General features: G+C 53.3%; 1 protein-coding gene across 1 annotated transcript in view; it reads left to right on the plus strand.

The window, feature by feature from the left end:
* INPP4A (inositol polyphosphate-4-phosphatase type I A) overlaps positions 1-20,444 on the plus strand; it is a 119,879-nt gene extending 99,435 nt beyond the window's left edge. The window contains exons 21-25 of the mRNA XM_054727907.1: positions 2,311-2,451; positions 4,318-4,415; positions 5,598-5,710; positions 8,516-8,670; positions 17,950-20,444. Of these exons, the coding sequence (XP_054583882.1) occupies positions 2,311-2,451; positions 4,318-4,415; positions 5,598-5,710; positions 8,516-8,670; positions 17,950-18,082 (640 nt within the window). The 3' untranslated portion in view covers positions 18,083-20,444. The remainder of the gene's footprint in view (positions 1-2,310; positions 2,452-4,317; positions 4,416-5,597; positions 5,711-8,515; positions 8,671-17,949) is intronic.
* Positions 20,445-20,900: the final 456 nt, after the last annotated feature.

Here is a 20,900-nt window from a genome sequence, read left to right on the forward strand (position 1 = left end):
ATTCCCTATAAATTATTCTTCATTTCAGGTAGTGTAGCCTTCATTTCTGACTGGTCCTTTTATATGCTATTGAGGTTCTCAGTAAGTTCCTTGAGCATCCTTATAACCAGTATTTGGAACTCTGACTCTAGTAGATTGCTTATCTTCATTTTGTTTAGTTCTTTTTCTGGAGTTCTGTTCTTTCATTTGGGACATGTTTCTTTGTCTCATTTTGGCAACCTCCTTGTGTTCGTTTCTGTGTATTAGGTAGAGCTACTACGTCTCCTAGGCTTGGTAGAGTGGCCTAATATAATAGGTATCCCGTAGCGTCCAGTGTTACAGCCTCCCTGATCACCCAAGCTGGGCACTTGAGGTGTGCGCCACCCCTCCCATGTGGGCTGTACAGCTTCCTCTTATAGTTGAGCCTTGATTGCTGTTGGTAGTCAATGGGAGGGATTTACTCCCACCTGATCAGCTTCAAGGACTGGCTGCAACCACCAACTACCAACCTCCGACCACTGTGGAGGATCAGCTGTGTAGGGCACACCCCACAGAGCAGGACTTACTTCAGTGGGGCTCTGGTGCCCACGCAGTCCACTCCTTGAGTGTGTTGTTTGTGGAGGTGCTTCAGTGTGGTCTGAAGCTGTCCACTGGGTCCATTGTCTCTTGTTGGGCTTCCTGGGAGGTGCAGGCCAAGGTCAGCTGCTGCTGTTCTTCCCGGGGCCACAAAGTGATCTGCAGATGTCTGCCACTTGTGCTGGGCTTAGAGGTGCCCAGAGGAGGCCAAGCTGTGAACCAAGGCCAGCTGCTTCCAGTGCTTCCCTATGCTTGTTTCAATGTATTAGGTAAAGCTCCTCTGTCTCCTGGACTTGGTAGAGTGACCTTGTGTAATAGGTGTCCTGTAGGGCCCAGTGGCACAGCCTCTCCAGTCATCCGAGGCAGGAATTCCAGGTGTGTCCCTGTGTGGGCTATGTGCACAGTCTTGCTGTAGTTGAGCCTTGATTGCTGTTGGCATCACTGGGAGGGATTGACCCCCAAGGCCAATTGGCTGTGAGGACCAGCTGTGACTACAGTAGAAGAGCTGTACAGGAGATATTCCAATGGAGCAGGACTTGCTTCAGTGGGGCTTTGTTGCTCTCCAAGTCTGCCCCTTGAGTGTGTTGCTTGTGGAGGTGCCCACATTGTAATTGGCATGGTCTGAAACTGACCACTGGGTGCATTGTCTCGGGGCCTCCCGGAAGGTGGGCTCTGCCTTTGGTCATCCGGCATAAGCTACAGAATGATCTGCAGACGGGTGCTATTTGTGCTGGGCTTGGAGGTGCCCAGAAGAGGCCAAGCTGTGAATCAAGGCTGGCTACCACTAGTGCTGGGCCTGGGGCCACTTAGCAAGAGGTACAGGGTACATAGAGGCCAGATGCTGCTTGTTTGAGAGATTTTAGGAAAGTCTGAAGCATGAGGCAAGATAGGCCAGTTTTATGGAAAAGCCATTGGAAACAGCTTGTGTGGGCCTGCAAGTAGGGTGGGGGTGGGGTCTCAGGGAATCACCAGGCAAGGGCAAGTAGCCTTAACCAGGTTGGTGGAGACTCTGATATGGTGCCTCACTCCGCAGGGGGGACCTCCACAGCTGAGATATCCCTCCTGATTTTTGTATGCCACATGTGGGTTTGGGACCAGCCCAGTCCATGTCTCTGCCCCTTGGACCAGTCTTGATGTAGCTTCTTGAATTCCTAGTTGTAGGGCTTCCATTCAGCCAGATTTCAGGTGGTTCTGAATGATGGTTGTTCTGTAGTTTAGGTGTAATTCTGATGTGGTTGCGAGAGGATGCAAGTTCTGCATTTACCTACACTGCCATCTTGGCCTATGTCCCTGCCATGCACTCTTAACTTTTGTTTTATTGTTTCATTCAGGTAAAAGTGCTTATCACAGCCTCAACTGGTGTAGCTCAGTTGGTTGAGCATTGTTCTGTGCACCAAAAGGTCATTGGTTAGATTCCCGGTCAGGGCACTTACTCAGGTTGCAGGTTAGATTCCCCAATAGGGGTGTGTGTGGGAGGCATCGGATCGATGTTTCCTTTGCACATCGATGTTTCTCTCTCTCTCCCTCTCCCTACCCCTCTTTCTAAAATCAATAGAGACATATATATTTTTAAAATGCTTATAGCCCTCTACGTTAATTTCATCCTCTCAAGGTTCACACCAGCAGTTTGGGAGTCACTGAGCCAGATGGCCAGCCCATACTCCATGTTGCAGAGAGCTTCGTCTTCCTTGTCTCCCATGCCTCCTCTCCCTTCTCCCCCGTCACAAGCCTCATCCCTCCTTTCCCATTTCCTAGGGACGGGTTTAACGTGCGGATCCCTCTGCCGGCCCCCCTGTTTGACACCCTGCCCCGGGAGATCCAGAGCGGCATGCTGCTTCGGGTGCAGCCAGTCCTCTTCAACGTGGGCATCAACGAGCAGCAGACGCTGGCCGAGAGGTGCGTGTGCAGCCCTCGGGACGGAGAGCTGGGCAGACAGAGAGATGATGTAGGAAGTGGACACGCCCTCTTCAGGCTCCAAATGCTGGATGGACTTTGTCCTCCTTCCTTCCTTTGGCCCCCAGGAGCGGCATTAGCTACCTTCCTTTGGCCAAATGAAGAGGCAGAGGAGAGACCTGGCATCCCAGGCCCAGAAGCCTGAGCAAGGCAGGCAGGGAGACACTCCTGGGGCCAGAGGCCCAGGTCCCAGGAAGACGGGCAGTGGCGAGGTTAGAGGGGCCTGTGTGCCATGCGGAGGGTCATCTGGGTCCTAAAGGCTTCTGCCTTGTCAACTCCCTGCAGGGTCCCCTGCCAGGCAGCAGGTGTGTGCACGTGAATGTGTGTGCAGCAGAGGAGGAGGGATTGGGTGTGTGTAACCTGTCATGACCTTTCACTAGTACATGAAAATCTTTCCTGCTTTCTGTCCCATCATGTGATGTGTGTACTATAGAAAGAAAAGGTCTCTTAACTCTCGGTTAAGGGCATTTGGTCTCCAGGATGATCAGCCATATTCCTACTGGGCTTTTAAACCCAGTGGTCACGATCCATCGATCCCAGGCACATGTGGTGTGGCTGGGGAAGACATGGAAGAACATTAGGGGAGGACACAGTCAGGTTTACCTTTTAAGTCGATGACTTCCTGGCCGTGTCCTGGATGACGTTAGGGGAGGTTGCTGAGGAGGTTGTTGGAAAGAGCCCAGCCCGAGGCAGACAGGGTGGTGTGGATGGAGCTTTCAGCAGTGACGGGAGGCTGGGTGCGCAGCTGGGCAGGTGAGAGAGAGAGGCCGCGGGACAGTGACAGCCGGGCGTTTCCATTGCAGTGGGTGGGGGAACTGCGCCCAGGAGCCAGGACAGGGTCATGGAGCCGGGCTCGGAGCCCTGAAGGCTGGGCAGGTGGAGGAGCCACTGCAGGGGGAGAGGGAGCATTGCGGCCGGCAGGGAGGCGGCCGGGGAGGAGAACTGCGTCTCCTGCATGTGGCAACTCTGTTCCCGATGCCTCCGCGAGAGCAGGGCCACATCGCGGTGAGCGAGGGGCTGGTGGAGGAGGACGTGAGGTGGGGTGAGTCCAGGGTTTTTGCTTTGCTCCTGGGACACTCTCCCCTCAGCTCATAGACAAGCCCAGCTACAGGTGCACAGACAGGGGGGAAGCCATCGTGGTCCTCAGGTGGACAGGCTGTGGTGGACCCACAGGAGGGTCCTGTCTCTGAGCAAGGACCTGGACCATGAGGAGGCTGCTGTGCAGGAGACCCCTCAGCAGGGAAGGGTGGAGCGGGCCTGGCCTCCGGCCTTGGCGTTCGCAGCCTGCGTGTCCACTTTGCACCTTCCCATGGTGGTCTCCTCTGCCTCGCCCTTGCGCCTCGGGCACGCCTTGGCTGCCTGCAAGGTGGGCAGGGTGAGCCGCATGGTGAGGAGAGCTGGTCTCCACACAGTCCAGTCGAGTGTGGTCATTCGGAGACAGAGCGCACTTTCATACCAAGTCAGGACCCGTCCCCAGCCGTCGCCCCCTGCTGTCCCCTCTCCTGAGTCCTTGAGGGATGGGAGGAAGGGACTCCCGCCGGGCCAGCACTGTGGGGTTCTGGGGGAGGGCTGTACACCTGGAGTTCTCATAGCCTCCTGGCACGTCTGTAACCAGTGGTGCGTGGCTCCTGCTGATGAAATGTGTTTAAACTTGCCACCAAGGCAGTGGAGACAGCCTTATGCCTGGGAGCCGAGGTGCTCAGAATGGGGTGTGCTCAGTAAATGTTTGCAGCGTTAGCGTGAACGCAGTAGGGCTGTGCGGGCGGAGAGCAGCATCGGCCACTCACAGCCTCTCTGTGACCCCCGAAGGTTTGGCGACACGTCGTTACAAGAAGTTATCAACATGGAGAGTCTGGTGCGGTTAAACTCCTACTTTGAGCAGTTTAAGGAAGTGTTGCCTGAGGATTGTAAGTATTTCCTCACGTGTGGGAGGCCCACCGATGGTCTTATGTCACCTGGGCGTGCTTCCTGCCACGCGGCTGCTTCCTGGCCTTCCTGTGCTGCCCGCCTTGCTCCCTGCCCCCGCGGCTCCCTTCCTCCGCTCAGGCTGCCCGCCCCCACCCAGGGGACTGCGCGGGCCTCGGGTGCCCCTTTCTGACCTCTGCCCACCCCCACCCGCGTCACACAGGGCTCTGCCGCACAGTCTTAGTCACTTGCAAGCACTGTGGGCAGGAAGGGGGAGTTCTGTGCTTGACATTTTGGGGGCGGCCAGTTTCCAGTGATGCAAGGCCCCAGGAGACGTTAAGGTGGCCCGGGGATGAGGCCAAGGAGGGGCGCGGCTACAGGAGCAAAGCCACGTGGGCATGAGCCTCCCAGGGCGGGCCTCTGACCGGCCGGTGCTGGGCACAGATCAGGAGTGTGGGATAATTAGCATAGGGTCCCGTGTCCACCAGGGTGAGGTCTTGTGCTGGACACTGGATGTGCTGCTAGACCCCAGAACTGCACGTATTTGGTTTTGATTTGGGGATTTAGGCACCATGCTGTTTTCTTTAGCCATGACCTGGAGAGAGCCCTCTTTTTCTCTGATGATCCCCATGTCAGAACATCCCAAGGTTATCAGGGGAGGTGGCAATCTGACTGATCTTTGGTCTGAGTCCCGGAAGCACCTGGAGATGTCACAGTGGCAGAGGGCGCGGCTGGAGGGGGTGACCCTGCCTGGGCCACTCCAGGTCCACCTGCTGGAGGCTGCCCACCCCACCTCCCCCAGTGAGGGCCAAGCCCACTCAGTGGTTGAGGCCACTGCCCAAAGCGTCCTCCATCCCTGGGGGAGGGTGTGAAGACTAGGTGGGTCGCCTCTGCCCTCCCTCCCCTCCTTCCCTGGTGGCTCTGTGTCCGCCGTGGGCCCTGGGAGGAGCTGAAAGGGGCTGAAGCGAGCGAGTGCCTTGCAGGTGAACTGAACGGCAGTGAAAGGCGTTGCGTTCTCCCCACATGGGGGCCGGGTCCAGGCCCCCACACACCCTGCTTTCTTGCTTACGTCACACTCAACTTCCAGCTTCAGCCAGAAACTTCCTTTTGCCATTTCTGAGCCTCAGCGGCCCCCTGGGCTGCACTCGGGTGTGGCACCAGCTCCCAACGCCTCCTCCTTCTAGGCTTGCCTCGCTCTCGGAGCCAGACGTGCCTGCCGGAGCTGCTGCGGTTCCTGGGCCAGAACGTCCACGCCAGGAAGAACAAGAACGTGGACATCCTCTGGCAAGCTGCTGAGGTGCGCCCCACAGAGAGGGGGGCGTCGCGCTCTCCTGCTGCCGTGGTAACGGCCAAAGGGAGACGGCACACCCAGCCGGGCAGGAGTGGAGCGCGTGGGGTTCCCCACAGGACCCGAGAGAAAGACCCTGCGGTGTCCCCAAACTCACAGATCCTGGGAGTTGCCTGAGAGGTCATTCCTTCCCGGCTGCCTAGATTCTGATAAGCTTGACCCGGAACCTGTCCCCGGGCAGGTGATGGCCAGGCTGACGCGAGTCCTCGCCCTCAGAAGCCTGCGCAGCCGAGACCAGCTGCACCCGCTGCCTCCATCTCCCAGTAGGCCTAGAGGAGACCAGACCGTGGTGACCTTCCCGGTCTTCGCACAGTGTGGTCGCACAGCATAGCTCAGATCTCCTCTTTCCCGAGCTCTGAGCCCTTCAGACGTGCCCTCGGGTGTCCTGTGGCTCAGGTCCCTGCTGTCCGCCTGGTGCTGGCGTGTGCAGTCCAGCCGTTCACCCCGCCTCACTCCCCGCGCAGCACTGGGACGCACAGGTGGCCCCAGGGGCACCACAGCTCCCTGCCTGCCTGCCTGAGCCCGGGGCCACTGAGAGCTGGGCCGCTGCCCTGGTGGAGAGCCCCAGGAGCAGTTGGGGGGGCCACAGCTTCGCAGACAGGGTGGGCGCAGAGAGCTGCCCCACCTTGGTGGGAACTGTGGCTCTTTTTCTCTTGCTACAACATGATAGAAAGACTACCGCCTGGAGCGGTGCCTGACCATCCCCGCGCCGGGTCCAACACGCAGGCCAGCCAGCCCATATGTCCTGTTCCCACCAGAGGCCCTGGCACAGAGCAGGGCTCCGAGGGGGAGGGTCTGAGAGACCCTCGGGCGTCAGTTCTCATTGTCCACCTGGCTTCCCACGGGGGACGGTCCATGGGGGGCAGCAGTGTCAACCCTCTCGGTCCCGGGCCCTCCCTCCTCACTGGGACCAGAGCTGCCTCCTTTTCTGAGTCTTGTGTTTTTTTAAAGCTTTCTCTTTTTATTTTTTAAATCTTTATTGATTGATTGATTTTTGAGAGAGAGAGAAGCATTGATTTACTGTTCCACTTACTTATGCATTTATTGGTTAATACTTGTATGTGCCCTGACTAGGGATCAAACCCACAATCAGGACAGTGCTCTAACCCGCTGAGCTACCTGGCCAGGGCTTGGATCCTGTTTATTTTCATTTGTGTGTGAGCAGGGGGTCCCTGGCCAACCGGCTGGGATATCATCAGCTGGGTCCAACCCCTCTGATGGGGGGGCAGGGCCAGCCAGAGCCCCAGGCGGCTGGTGGCCCCGGAGACGAGCCTGGCACTGCAGACTGCCCTCCTGGCAGAGGTGCACATGGGCCCCACCTTCCCGCGGACGCCGGGTTAGCCCTGGACTCCGTGGGTGAGTGTTGTAGCCCAGCCGTGCCCGTGTCTGGGTCGTGAACCCTGCAGCTTGTCCACCGTTACCCTGGTTTTGTCTGTTACACTTTTACAAATCCGAACGAAATCATTCTTCACCAGGCTTAGGGGCTACTTAGGGTCGTTTTCTTTCTTTTACAAAGTGTGTCTGTTTTCAGAAGAAGCCTGCCTCCTGCTGGTGGTTTGGCCTTTCCCATGCCGTCTTCTCTCGGACACGGTGATCAGACCACACTGTGCTCTCTGCCGGTGCCTCCCAGGGCGGCCGTGGCTCGGGCTGTGCTGGCCTGGGAGCAGGCTGGGGCCACCCTCAGGCAGCCCTGCAGTGGGTCTGGGATCTTTCTGGAGTCAGCGGGTCATGAGCCCAGCGGGTCCAGCGTGGGGGATTTCACTTCCCATGCCAGTGCGTTCTCACGTGCGGTATCTGGTCTGGGTCACGGGCCCTTGCCTGGAGTCTGTGGCCAGGTGGTCTGGAATTCACAGGTGTCCATATCTTAGAAGTGACATGGTATGCAGTTGGTGCACATACATGTAACATGGTACGTGTACGTGGTTAATGTTGCTTCACTAAAAAGTATGACTGTTTATATAAAATGGCATAAAGATGGTCAGTAGGCTTACACCAGCTCAGGTCTGAGTGTGCTCCCAAATGAGGTTGCCACAAACTTACCCTTACGTTTTAAGGCTTTCTGGATTTGGGGACTGTGTCCCGAGGATGGTACCTAGTGATGCAGAGGAAGTGACCCAGTACGTCCTTCCATGGGGCGAGGGACGCCCTGAGTGTTCCTTCCCCAGCCCCGAGGGGCCCACCTGGGAGCCCCTCAGCGTGAGGAGGCACTTGGGCCTCGTCCTGTGCCAGGCCCCGAGCGAGGGGGAGGATGGGAAAGGCCTGGGGCCTGTGGTCAGCAGGTGGCTCAAGGGCAGTGTTCTGAACAGGCCCCACCTGCGCGGGAGAGGAGAGGGGAGGAAGCCAGCGAGGCCTGAGGCCTGATGGGCTGGACCTCCTCTGGCTGCTCTGACCTGGAGCTGCAGCTGGTCCTGCTGCTCCTCCCGCGTACGCTCAGGGCCCGCACCCAAGGGTGAAGGATGGCGGTGTCCGAGTTGGAAGAGACTAGCCGGAAGGGCACAAAAAGAGGGTCACCTCCGAAAGGGAGGGGGCCTGGCTGGGAAGGCGCCTCCTGTGGGAGCAGGTGCCCCAGGGCAGCCGGAGGGCGGAGGTCCCATGGCAGTGCCTTTCTCCTCTCGGGGAGCAGTGCAGAGGGAGCGGCCGGGCCTGGGGGGAGCTGTGGCCACATCCTCGCTGGGCCCTTGGAGCCTTGTCCCATGCGGGGCATCTCATTCTGCAGCATCGCCCTCTAAGCGTGGCTTGTTTTCCTGTGGGCAGGTCTGCCGCCGTCTTAACGGGGTCCGGTTCACCAGCTGTAAGAGCGCCAAGGACCGCACAGCCATGTCGGTGACGCTGGAGCAGTGCCTGATCCTGCAGCACGAGCACGGCATGGCCCCGCAGGTCTTCACCCAGGCCCTGGAGTGCATGCGCAGGTGAGTGAGTGAGTGCCTGCCGCGCCCGCTGCTGCCCCGCTCCCCGGCACCAGGCCCCTCGCCCGGCGTCATGCTCTGGTTTGACTTTGGAAAATTCACTAGCGTCTGCGAAGTCAAACTACTGGCGCTATCAAAAGGAGACAGCGCTCTCCTTTCAGCCAAGGGAATGAGACGAGCTAGCAGCTTAGAGCAGGACTGCACCGACAGGGAGACGCAGCTCGGGTCAGGGGGCGCCAGAGCAAGCCTGTGGCCCGTGGCGTCCCCACCACCTGCTTGCTGTGGGTGTGAGTTAGGCCAGAGTGCTCAGCATGCACCGTATGTCTCCTTGCTCACTTGAGCGACAAGAGCTGTCTGCAGGTGGCCCTGGTCTGCTCCGCTTCTCTGGCAGTTGACACGGTTTGCTTTTTTGAGCAAAGTGTCAGATGAGTGCTCTGTGGTAACGGCAGTCCCGCCTGCCCCGGGGCCGTGGCGACCTCGCCCTAACGGTGCTCTGAGTCCGAGGCAGCGGGCGTGTTTGCAGGGTGAGACTGGCACTGAGTCTGCGTGCTGCCGGCCGATGCCGGGGAGCGCCCACCGCACATTCCCAAAGAAAGGATAAGAACCCTGGTCCGTCTCCTTCGATGTAGTCCCCAATGCTGTCACAGTCTCGTTTCCAGCTGTCACTTCCACCAATGTCTGTGTCATCTGTCCTCTCACCAAGTTCTTTAAAGTGTTCAATTCTCTTATCCTTTCTGTATGTTTCTGCCCTTTGACCTTCTCACAGCGATGCACAAATGCCATGCCTGAGCCCTGCCTCTTGATAATAGCACTTTGTAAAAATGGAATTGTTCTGTTCTGTTCTGCTTTCCAAGCTCCTCTGAACCTCTCTGCCGTCTCAGAACACACCTCCCTGCCCTGAGCCTCAGGGAAGCTGGAGGCTCTGCCCACCCTGACCAGCTTAGGCCTCAGGCCCAGGGTCCTGGTGCTTCCAGCCACGTCTGTGTCCTGGCACCTGAGAGCTGGTGGGAGGCCCGTCTGCTGACATGCAGACCTCAGCCAGCGGGAGGAGTAGAGGGGTGCCTGTGGTTGTCGAGGCGAATATTAGGAGCAGGTCCATTCGGGAGCAAACGAAACCTGAAGCATCGCTGCAGGCGGAACAACACCGACACACGCGAGAGGCAGGTTTCCTTGGAAACACAGTAATGCTGGGAAGCAGAAGGCAGCAGGAAGAGGAGGCCCAGGAAGGGGAGGATTGGCTCCAAAAGGAGCCATGGGCTGAGTCTGCAGTTGCTGAGCAGGGTGCTGACACAGGACATGAGGACATCACTCGCCCTGGGGTCGCCGGGAGCCGGAGCCGACTCTGCGGCACAGAGCACACACCATTTGGTAGACCAGGCCTGAGCCGGATATGCAGTCGATACGTAGACCTTTGCCCAGTCTTAGTCAATGAGAACCAGAATTCCCTCTGGCTGCATCTGAGCACAGAGGCCTCTGCAGGCCGGGGGGAGAGTGGCCTCCAGAGAGACAGGGACTGGCCTGCTGGCAGCCTGCAGGTGCACAGCTTAGTGTTACAGCTCAGACACACGGAGCACTTTCCTTGCTATCACGTGATTAGTCAATATTCCTTGAAAGAAAATTAGAGTAGAGGTGGTTCACACACCAAAAAAATTTTCCATATTTCCATAACAAGTAACAGTGCTAACATTTGATACATCTCTTTCACACATACCTATCTACATACTACATACATGCATGCACGCATACAGGTGTGAGTGTAGTTAATTCACACATTGGTTAACCAGCCCCTGAATAATACAGAAAACAAAACACAAATATAACTATATGTGCAATTCTACCTATTGTTTTAGCCTGCTGTTTGTTCATTTTTTTTTAAACATTTTTATTGATTTCAGAGAGGAAGGGAGAGGGAGAGGGACAGGGAGAGGGAGAGGGACAGGGAGAGAGACAGAAACATCAATGATGAGAGAGAAGCATTGATTGGCTGCCTCCTGCACGCCCCACATTGGGGCTCGAGCCCACAACCCACGCATGTGCCCTGACCGAGAATTGAACCGTGACCTCCTGGTTCATAGGTGGACGCTCCACCACTGAGCCACGCCAGTCGGGCTTAGCCTGCTTTTTTCATTTAACTACCTTGTGAGCATTTTTCAGGTTAACAAATACAGACCTTACCATTTTTAGCATAGCATAATTTACCCAATTGATGAGGTCACGAACTGTTTAAGCTGTGTATGGTTTTGAGCACTTGACTTATTTTTTGTTAATCTAAGGGTATTTTTTCCATTGATTTTTAGAGAGTAAAGCGGGTAGGTGCGGGAGAGAAACATTGATGTGAGAGACACATCGCTGGTTGCCTTCCACACACACCTCCACCAGGACCAGGTATCCAACCTGCAGCCCAGGTACATGCCCTTGACCAGAAATCAAACCCACGACCCTTCAGTGCGCATGTGGCTCTAACCACTGTGCAACACTGCCAGGGCTGCTTTGAGCACTTTAAATGACGCTGTGAGTATTGGCATACTTCTGTGTTCTTTTTTTTTTTTTTATTGATTTTTTACAGAGAGGAAGGAGAGGGATAGAGAGTTAGAAACATCGATGAGAGAGAAACATCGATCAGCTGCCTCCTGCACACCCCCCACCGGGGATGTGCCCACAACCAAGACACATGCCCTGGACTGGAATCGAACCCAGGACCCTTCAGTCCGCAGGCCGATGCTCTATCCACTGAGCCAAACCGGTTTGGCACTTCTGTGTTCTCCTAGCCACACGTTTCCTGTTGATTTCTTAGGTTGTAAGGCTTTAAGCCAAATTGGCAGACTTGCCACACCAGTCGCACTCCCTCCCTGGGGGTGTTCCCACTCCTGCCACCTTTCTGAGAGCTCCCGACTGCAGTCGGCCTTCTCTTTCCCTGCAGTGAGGACCCAGGCCCTGAGCAGGGAGGCTCCTGCGGGAACAGGCACCATTCCCTTGCCTCCCTGCCTCTCAGACCCCACCCGCCTCCAATGATGTTTGTCTTCTTAAAGTTTCTTATTTATATTTCTCTGAATTTTCTAACATCTCTACGGGGAACATATATATTGCCATAATAATTATTTAAGAAGTTAGTAAAAACAAAACTCCATCCCATTTTGCCTCCGCTCACCCCAGAATCCTCAGCACCAGCACCTGCTGCCTGTCCACCTGACCTGGTGGCACCTGGGGCTCTGGCCACATGCATTTGCTTTAAGGTGACGCTGCTACACGTGGCTTCCGTGTTTTCTGCTTTATCCGTGTGGGAAGATGTGTGTGTTCACACACGATAAGCCCAAGGGGACTGAGTCCTCAGCCACTATTTCTGGCTACGGTGGCGGCCAGGCCTGGGTTCAGCTGAGCGCCCTGCGCAGGCCGCAGGCCGCAGTGGGCCTCGGGTCTCCTGCTCTCTCCCTTGTATGGGACCAGGTGGGAGAGGGCGGCGTGCAGGCCCGGCGCGGGCGGTGGGAAGTGGGCAGTGTGAGGGGCAGAGCTGAGGCTGAGGCCCAGGGTGGGCGGTGGCAGTGCCATGCTACCAAATGTGAACAGCCAGCTCTCCCAAAATTTGCCAATTGGGGGGAAATGAATATTCAAGCTATCAGGGGACGCCATGGGACAGGCGGTGGGGAGCGGTGTGTACATTGCTGTGGCCCCTCTGCCTCCAGTCCCACCGCAGCCCTCGGAGTGGGCCTTCCTCCGTGGCCACAGTGATGCCCCGACTGCCCGGGCTGGGAGTGGGACTGTCCGCAAGTGCCCGCAGCCCCAGAGTGTCCCTGTCAGAGCGGCACATCCCAGCAGGGCCGGCCAGCTTCTGCTTCCTCTGGGAAAGCCCAGGACGTCCGGCCCGCCCCGCTCCCAGCCTGTGTCCCGGCCTGCGGGCTCTGTCAGTCTCGCCACCTTGGTGGCCATGCGTGGGGCGTGTGGTCCCAGAGTCCTGTGGTTCTGGCTGCCTCTCGCCTCGGGCATGTCTCCTGGAGCACCCAAAGCGGGAACCCCACATTTCCAGGGAAGCTGGGTTGGATGCCGTTCTTGGGGACAGTAACTTGCAAAGCTGGAGCCACAAGTAGCTCTTGCCTGCCACTGCTCAGCCTGAAAGGCCCGGCCAGTCTGGCGAGGGCTCCGCCTGCGGTTGACACTTGAGGTAAGTGGTTTTGTTTGAACCGCTCATCAAGAGGCAGCTTGGGCAAGCTCAGCTGCCCAGCCCTGCTCAGGCACCTGTGGGAAGGTCACCCCAATGGTTCTTCATGCTCAGCTTGCTATTTGAGATCCATGTCTTCGCAGCATGTGAGCGCATGGCAGGCCGCATGTGCGCGGGCAGCTGAGAGCGTGAACATGGAAAACCATTCCGCCCGCCTACGTGTGTGTTTCGGTAGACTACAGTACTTTTTCTTATTTCCACTTCTCTTTCTCTCCTTTTTCTTGTAACTGTGCTGGTTTTGTTTTGGTATCCCTTTCACACCTTTTCTGTTGTGGTTTCATCCCTTTTTTTTAAATTTTATCTTTTGGTTCTCCTCTTTTTCCCATAATTTTGATAAAATCCATTGCATGTGTCTCTCTTTTTTCTTTATTTCTTTTTCCTTTTTCTTTTCCTTTCTCCCAAACCTTTTCCTTTTCACAGCATTGGAACACGGGAGGTAGTCACCCAGAAGAACTTGAGCGGCCTGGTGCCCATCCGAGACTTAAGACTAGACCCCAGCCTCCTCTGTTCCATCCCGCTGTTAGCGCTGAGCCCCAATTTACTGATTGTGTGGCTCTTTCTGAGCATAGCATACCTGGTGGCCAAATTGCGTTGCAAATGAATGTCATTATGAAAAATTAGTCACAAGACAACCAAAGTGCCAGAGTATGTCCCACCACCGGGCACCTACCTGGACAGAGGGATGTGTCAGAGCGTGGTCTGCCGAGAGAGATTTGATGCCTTACAGTTTGCCGTTGGTTGTTTTGAACTGTGAATACCTGCCGAATTACTTCACCCAGAGGACTCGTTTGTTTAAATTCTATAGTTTCAGTGCTGTAACATGTTCTCACGGTGCCCGGTGCCTGCTCTGTGTAGCTGGCCTGCTGTCACTTGTACCTATCTCTCATTTTCTGATGTAAAGCTGTTTGTTACCTGTATCTCTCACATGCCCTGTTCCCAAGAGAAAGGAATTCTGTCTGAAAGAATTTGTATATTTGATACTCTTCCTTAAATGTGCCGCTGACCCCCCCTCCTTTTGAAGAGAAATGAGGACGGCAGATGCTTTGTAACTGGCTCCTCTGTGTGAGCCTCTTTAATAGGACACGGCCTTCCTGCTTTCCCTTCAAACACGGTCCCTTAAGTCCCAGTAGCAGGCAGTTCGCGGAATCACAACATTTCCTTGCTCGTGTTTATTATTTCCACTGTGAGATGACAGAAGCTGTGAATACAGTAGCACATTGTACCAAGTGAGGCACATAAAATAACATTGCATGTGGCTTTCGATTATTTACTCTTTTACATCCTTAAGGACCGTTAAAGCAATTACAGGAATTAATGCATAGAGTAATGAAAGGCTGTTAAAGTTATACATATTTATTTCTCTTGAAATAGCGTTTTTCATTTTAAAGAGCTTGGTATTTGGATTTGCACTCGCTTGCTTTTTTCTCGATTCCTTTATTCTACTCGGGATTTAATTTTTTAAATACCCCAGGTTTTACAAAGCGTGGCAGTAGAATAAAAAACTGGAGTTTCTTTTCATACAAACTTATTTATTTGGATTTTTTTATATTTCAAATTATTGATACATTCAATACAATTCGACATACGAGCTGCTACCGATGCTAACCGTGTCGAGTCACACTCGACATCCGAGTGCAAAAGGTTAAAGTCCAGACATCTTTTCTCTCCAGAAATCAAATGTAGTTAATAATGTAAAAACCAAACATCAAAGAAAAATGACCCAAAAATGAGGCTTGCCTTTTGGACAGTTGTGCCAGATGGAGCTGTGAGAGAGAGGAGTTACTTTGGTTTCTGCTATTATCACTCCTGATTTTAAGAAGGCCCTGTCCATAAACTGGGGTGACTTAACACCCACACTGGCAGAAGGAGCTGTGCCCCTGTGATGGCAACAGAGTGAACTGGGGGGCATTCCACAGGCCCTCAGGAGCAATGCCAGCAGCTTCTGTCTCCAGCTCAGATGGTGGTGTGATCTGGTTTTGACCTCTGGCTGGCTCCCCACACTGTCCTTTATGAAAAATGTTTTCTGTTTTTTACCCGTCTAGAAAAACGAGTGAATTTAGAGAAGCTGGCTTTTCCAGAAACGTTGCACTCACACATGCACACAAACCCAGTCCCCCACGAAATCTGACCTCTCCATTCCGTCTCCCAGACTTCCAGAACTTATCCTGGGGTTTCTCTGTTTTGGCACCAGACCTGAGTCTGGGTTCTAGGAGTCGCAGAAGCAGTTAGCAGTGAGTAACGAATGCAGATGGAGACTGATTCACCCGTGGGAGACGTCCCCCTCACAGGCCTGTCACCCTGCTTTCCCAGGCCAGGAGCCCTGTGGCAGCTCTGGGGCAGGGGCACCCCGTGGGCGAGGCCAGTCTTCCCACAGGGCAGTGGTTTCACTGCCTTTTCTGGAACAAATGGGTGGCTGTGCTGTGGCACAGTTCCTGCATCCTTCAGGGGGTCTCTGAGTGCCCAGGGAGTGGCTGGGAACGTGACCCTGATCCCCAGGGTCTGAGTCTTTGAGGAGGACCTTGCCCACTTGCTCTCTTGCTTGTGGCGTACATGACTCTGGTTCACTTTATGTGGAGGCGAGAAGGTAGAGCCCACACACATGCTTGGTCCCCACAGCCTCCCAGGCACAGCTCTGGGGAGAGATTCACCATGTCCCTGGGTGACACGCACTGGCGCTCACCTCTGACTACAGACAGCCTGCCCTCCTCTTCCCTGGGCCTCCTCGATTGTCTGTGACTCTTGATTGACTCCCTGGAGACCCACCGCATGCATAGCAGGAGGGCCATGCCAGCAGCAGAAGCCCGGAGGTGGGGTGGGGCTCTGGGCTGCTTCCCGCTGCAGTGGCTTGGGCTTTAGGTGGAGGATGGATGGAAGGTGGAGAGGGTACGGTTCTTTGTGGTCCCTTGTTTTGCTCTTCCGGGCCCAGTCAAAAGCCAGCACATTGTAACTAGAGTCATGAGGGCCAGCATGAGGGAGGACACCATCAGCCGAGGCTGTGGCTTGTTGGTTTTGGGCAGAACAGCTGAGAAGAGAGACTCAGTGTGCCCACCCTTCATACTGAGTTTTAACCTCATGAAGGCCTTTTACTCATTAAATCAGGCCAAACATCTATCCAGGTCTCCCCTGCTTTAGTGAGAAGTAGGCAGAATGAGACAGGGAAGGTTCAGGAAGGGCGTCGCTGAGGCTTGGTGCTGGTTTCCAGGTTGCTTCTAAGGGGAGGCTAGCGCTGGGGCCTGGCCACGGGCGGTGTCAGGTCCCTGAGACACAGGCATCCCCTGGGTTCTGAGAGGTGGAGCCCACGGGCGGGGAACCAGAGCTGTGTCTCGGTTCCATTCTGAGTTTTCATTTAAATGGATGCTCTCCAAAACAAAGTTTATGGTACAATCCATTCAGCCAGTTAAGCCAGTAATTAGCTTCTTTAACATATAAATAAAAGATAACGGCAAAGTTCCCAAATGATTCTTCACTCCCCCAAAGCAGTTTGGCATTGATTCCTGATGGATGGCTTCTGAGAAGTATGCACGTCCTATCTAATAAAAGGCTATATGCAAATTGACCCAACGGTGGAATGACAGGTCGTTATGACCTGCACTGATCACCAGAGGGCAGACAATCAATACACGACCTGCCTCCTGGTGGTCAGTGCACTCCCACAGGGGAGCACTGCTCAGCCAGAAGCCGGGCTCAGGACTGGCGAGCGCAGAGGTGGTGGTGGGAGCCTCTCCCGCCTCTGCAGCAGAGCTAGGGATGGAGACTACGTGGGCGTAGAACTTGAAGCTTCTGCTCAAATGGAATTAAATCTTACCTGATTATTAGATTAGATAAAAACGGCCATCGTTTTCTCTGGGGCCTCCTGGGACGCCCGTGTCATCTCCCTGAGGCCTGGAGGCTCTGGGGTCAGGGAAGCATGTTTGAGTTACTAAGTTACTTAATAACAAGCAGGGGACTACTTTTCTGAAATACCCATGCTTATCTTCTGATAAAATTACAGTCTCACCCAAAATATTTCACATGTTCTTGAAAATGAAAATGTCATTTTCACTTTAAAAGGCTCAAGCACTTTCCAATAACATATTTTTTAAAATGCATGATATAATGGTGTTGATATGATTGGAAGTATTTTTTTTAAATCACTGTTTCTTGGTAACTGCAAATTTTACATCTCATAAGGGAGTTTTGTACTAAATTTGATAACTAGTTGATTTAATTGCTAGTCTTAGAACATATAAAAATAGACCATGCTATAGAAAGTCTTTATATTCAGAATTGCTTTTACCTGTTAATTTGATGAACACTTTCCAGAGAACTCCCCCGATGCTCTCCTTCGGGACCATGAGGCCTGCCTGCGCACCTCATCCTCTTGCTCTGCATTTGCTTTGCACACTGGGTTACCATGACAACCCCCCACCAAATGCAGCACCATTTCTCTACGAAAGGGCACCTGTGGGCTCTCACTGCTCAGTGGCACTCTTCTGAGGGCAGCCCACCTGGAGAAGGTGGCCAGCTACCACCAGGGAACGTGGCGGGGTCCCTCCTTCACGACACTCCAGCCCTGATAGCCATTCAGACCCACCAGGCAGCCATCACCTGGGCCACTGGACGATGGCTTTGCACTTAGGGGACAGCCTGGTAGAACAGCCTTCTCAGCCACGTGGCTTTGCTAAATAGAAAGATGCAGCTTCTTAAAGGCTTTGGTAAGAGTCGCACTACTTTTTTCATTTAATTTGTTATGTAACAGAACCTTTGAACCACCATAGAACCATGAAATACTACACGTGAAACACTTGAAACCATTAACTTTAAAAAAGTGTTTGCTTCCACTTACAGTGCTGCTTTCGCAAATGCAAGACTCACATCACAGCCCCCCACACGCGCCCATCGCTGTGCTTCTTAACTGCCTTGTTCAGAAACCATCTTACGTGTGTATTGTTGCAAATAGTCTGGCACCCATTTAAATTAACCTTTTTTTTAATGCTATAAAAATAATCAGTTCATTTCATCTTAGTTTAAGTCTTTTCTTTTTTTCCTTTTTTCCTGCTGTCATTTCTTGTGCTTGTTTTTTTCCCCAGTGAGGGTTGTCGAAGAGAAAATACAATGAAGAATGTTGGAAGTCGCAAATATGCGTTTAATTCCCTGCAGCTGAAGGCTTTCCCCAAGCATTACAGGCCTCCCGAAGGGACTTACGGCAAGGTTGAAACTTGAACACCCGGTGTCCTCTCATTAGCTGTTATAGAACAAATGTGGGTACCCTCTAGTGTCATACACGAGTTCTTCACGAAGACCTGAAGGACTGGTTTTTACTTTTGTGTTTTTTAAAAAATATTTCACTAAAGAGTCTATGAAGCATGTTTTTTATTCGGTTGGAATTAGTAGGAGGTAATGTTGGCTCAATAGTGTGGATAGTAACAACTGCCCATTTAAACCGCCTGCAGCCAGAACTTCACAGATAGATGTCATGATAGTCACCTGTAGGACTCAAGCTAGGTAGGTCTGAGATGCTAAGACTTTTTAAATGCCCCCCTAGGCAGCTGCTCACTTATTTTTCTACTAAGTAACTCAAAATTGAGCATTGAATTACAATCTACTTATAAATCTGAATGTAAAACAATAAATAGTAAACAGTTGGATCCTGGACAGACCAATAAGTGTTAAATGTTAATTCAAGTTTTGGGGAGAGGCTAGCTCTGGCTCAGGCAGTGAGAGCAGGTGGTTCTGAATTATCCTGTGAGGGCACAGGTGGGGCCAGAGTCGCAGGCTGAGAAACAGCGAGACAGACCTGATCGGAAGGTAACACGTGCAGAGCCGCTCGCTCACACAGTGGCGGCCACGTCTGTTCCTTGGAGTTCTGGAACGCCGTGAGCTTGGGAACAGGAAGCCAGCTGCCTGCCTGTCCTCTTAGCCTGCACGTCGGGCCCCACCCCGCCCGGTGCAGGTGCCCTTCCCCTGGGTGCCCCAGGGCCTCTCCGCAGTGGGGTTTATGTGTAGACATGGAAGCCTGAATCTTTTCAGAACAGACTTCCTTTTGTGGGTTTCCCAATTGTCTTCTAAAAAACAATACAATCATGTTTGAAGGTCTGATGAAAGTGTCTTTTAAGTTTGCAATAATTGTTACTATCTTCTCATTCTGTTATGAAAGGTGACTATTGAGAAAGTTGAAATTAGCTCCGAAAATGAGATTTTGAAAGGGATCAATGGGCCATAAAACAGGGATTTCATAGAAAATGTTGTCTGGTCATCTATTATAAGATGATGAGTCTTATCTGCACATAGCAGAGTTTTTTCCTCAGCTTATATGTTTTATCAATTGTTTATTGTGATGATTATGTTTATATGTTATTTAAAAGGCTGCAAAAGAAATACATGTGACACAGTGATGATGTTGATCCTAATGATTGGTGCACCCTTAGGAAATCCCTGTGTCTAAGATATTGCCACTTGGAAACGTGTAACAAACTTGGGCCTGGGGAGCTGAGGCACAGGCCAGAGTGCCCACGGCCGGGTGCCATTCGATGGCCTTCCAGACCCCTTCCCACGCGGAAGCCAGTGCGCAGACAGAGCCTGCTGTCTCCTGAGGCCCACGGAGGGGGCGTTCCCACTGGCTGAATGGGAACTGGTGTGGAGGACGCATCCATGAGCGACAGTCGCAGCTCATGTCGCTGTCAGAGAAACCCACGTCCACGTGCCCACTGCAGAGGTGGTGCCGGGGCAGGTTCTCTGGGGCCCATCCCTGTTCAGTTTCCAATATGGCTGACTTAGCCTTTTACCTCTCACCGCTTCATTCATTTTGTAATTTTTCTAGTATCTTTTATATTTTCATCTTTTTTTATTTTATCTTCACTACCTTTTAAAATATTCCCTTGTCTTCTTGAATTAAATGCCACCCATATTTCTGTTGTCATTGTCTGAAGAGCATTAAATACCTACATTTATCAAAAGGGAATATAGCAGATGTTGAGTCAACTGTTAGCAGTGTTGCATGGGGCACCTTTTTGTGAATTATTTTCCAATTTTGGCTTCATATTATGCACATCATAAAACTCTGAGACTTGGCTAACCATGTGGAAAACGCTCAGGCTCCGAATCCTGTCTGAGCCCTGCTGCGGCTCCCGTGCGGAGCCTCCGGGCACCCGCCGCGCTTACCACGCTCGCTGAGCAAGGCCGTTGTCACGGTGCAGCAGCGCCTGGGACGCGAAGGAGCTTTGCGTTTCCAGTTGCACAAGGAAGGCAGTCTTACGGGTCACCACAAAATAGAGGTTCCGCCCAGTGTCCCTCCTCGGGCCCCCACTGAACAAGAAACACTGAGAGCTGAAAACCGGGTGCGCTGGGGGTGTCAGCACTGCAGCACAGCGCCTTTGGTTTGGAAACACACGGATACTGGACAGTACGGTTTTGTCCCTGCACAGTTGTATTTGCCAAGCTTGGTGCACTAAAGTACTTTTATTTATTTGTTTTGGCCAGTATTAATATATATAAACATGTACCGTTTTATATATTCTTAGCTCATTCAAAGCCATGTATGCTGTAAATGTGCTAGTCTTTAGGATAATAAATAACTGACGAGAACATTAAACTTGGTCGTGCCTGATTCATTCTGTTGCATTAGGAAGACTGGTTCCCTGGCCGGCATCTGGCTGGACGATTATTAATGGGCGTTGCATTGCGTGCTTCCGTGTTTGTGAACAGGGCCCCATGAGAGACTTCTTTTATGACCGTTTTCACTCCACTGGAAGTGAAGGGGTATAGGAGGGTGGGGCTAAGAGCATGGACGTCCACTTCACTCAGACCCAGGTGCCAATCCTGTTTTGTCCTCCTTGGCTGGTGACTGTGAGCAAGTTGCCTGCCCTCTCTGAGGCTCTGCTTCCTCGTGTGGAAAGTATGGGCACAACAGTCTGTTCTTCACAGGCCGCTGTGAGGTGCCGTGGCTTTGAGCGCAGGTTCGATGTTACTGGCCACGTCCATTAATGCGGGTCACCTCTTCGCCGGGTGCCTGGTGATCTGCTGCATCCCTTGCTAAGATGTT

This window comes from Eptesicus fuscus, chromosome 16 (assembly GCF_027574615.1).
Source record: "Eptesicus fuscus isolate TK198812 chromosome 16, DD_ASM_mEF_20220401, whole genome shotgun sequence".
NCBI classification, from domain to species: Eukaryota; Metazoa; Chordata; class Mammalia; order Chiroptera; family Vespertilionidae; genus Eptesicus; species Eptesicus fuscus.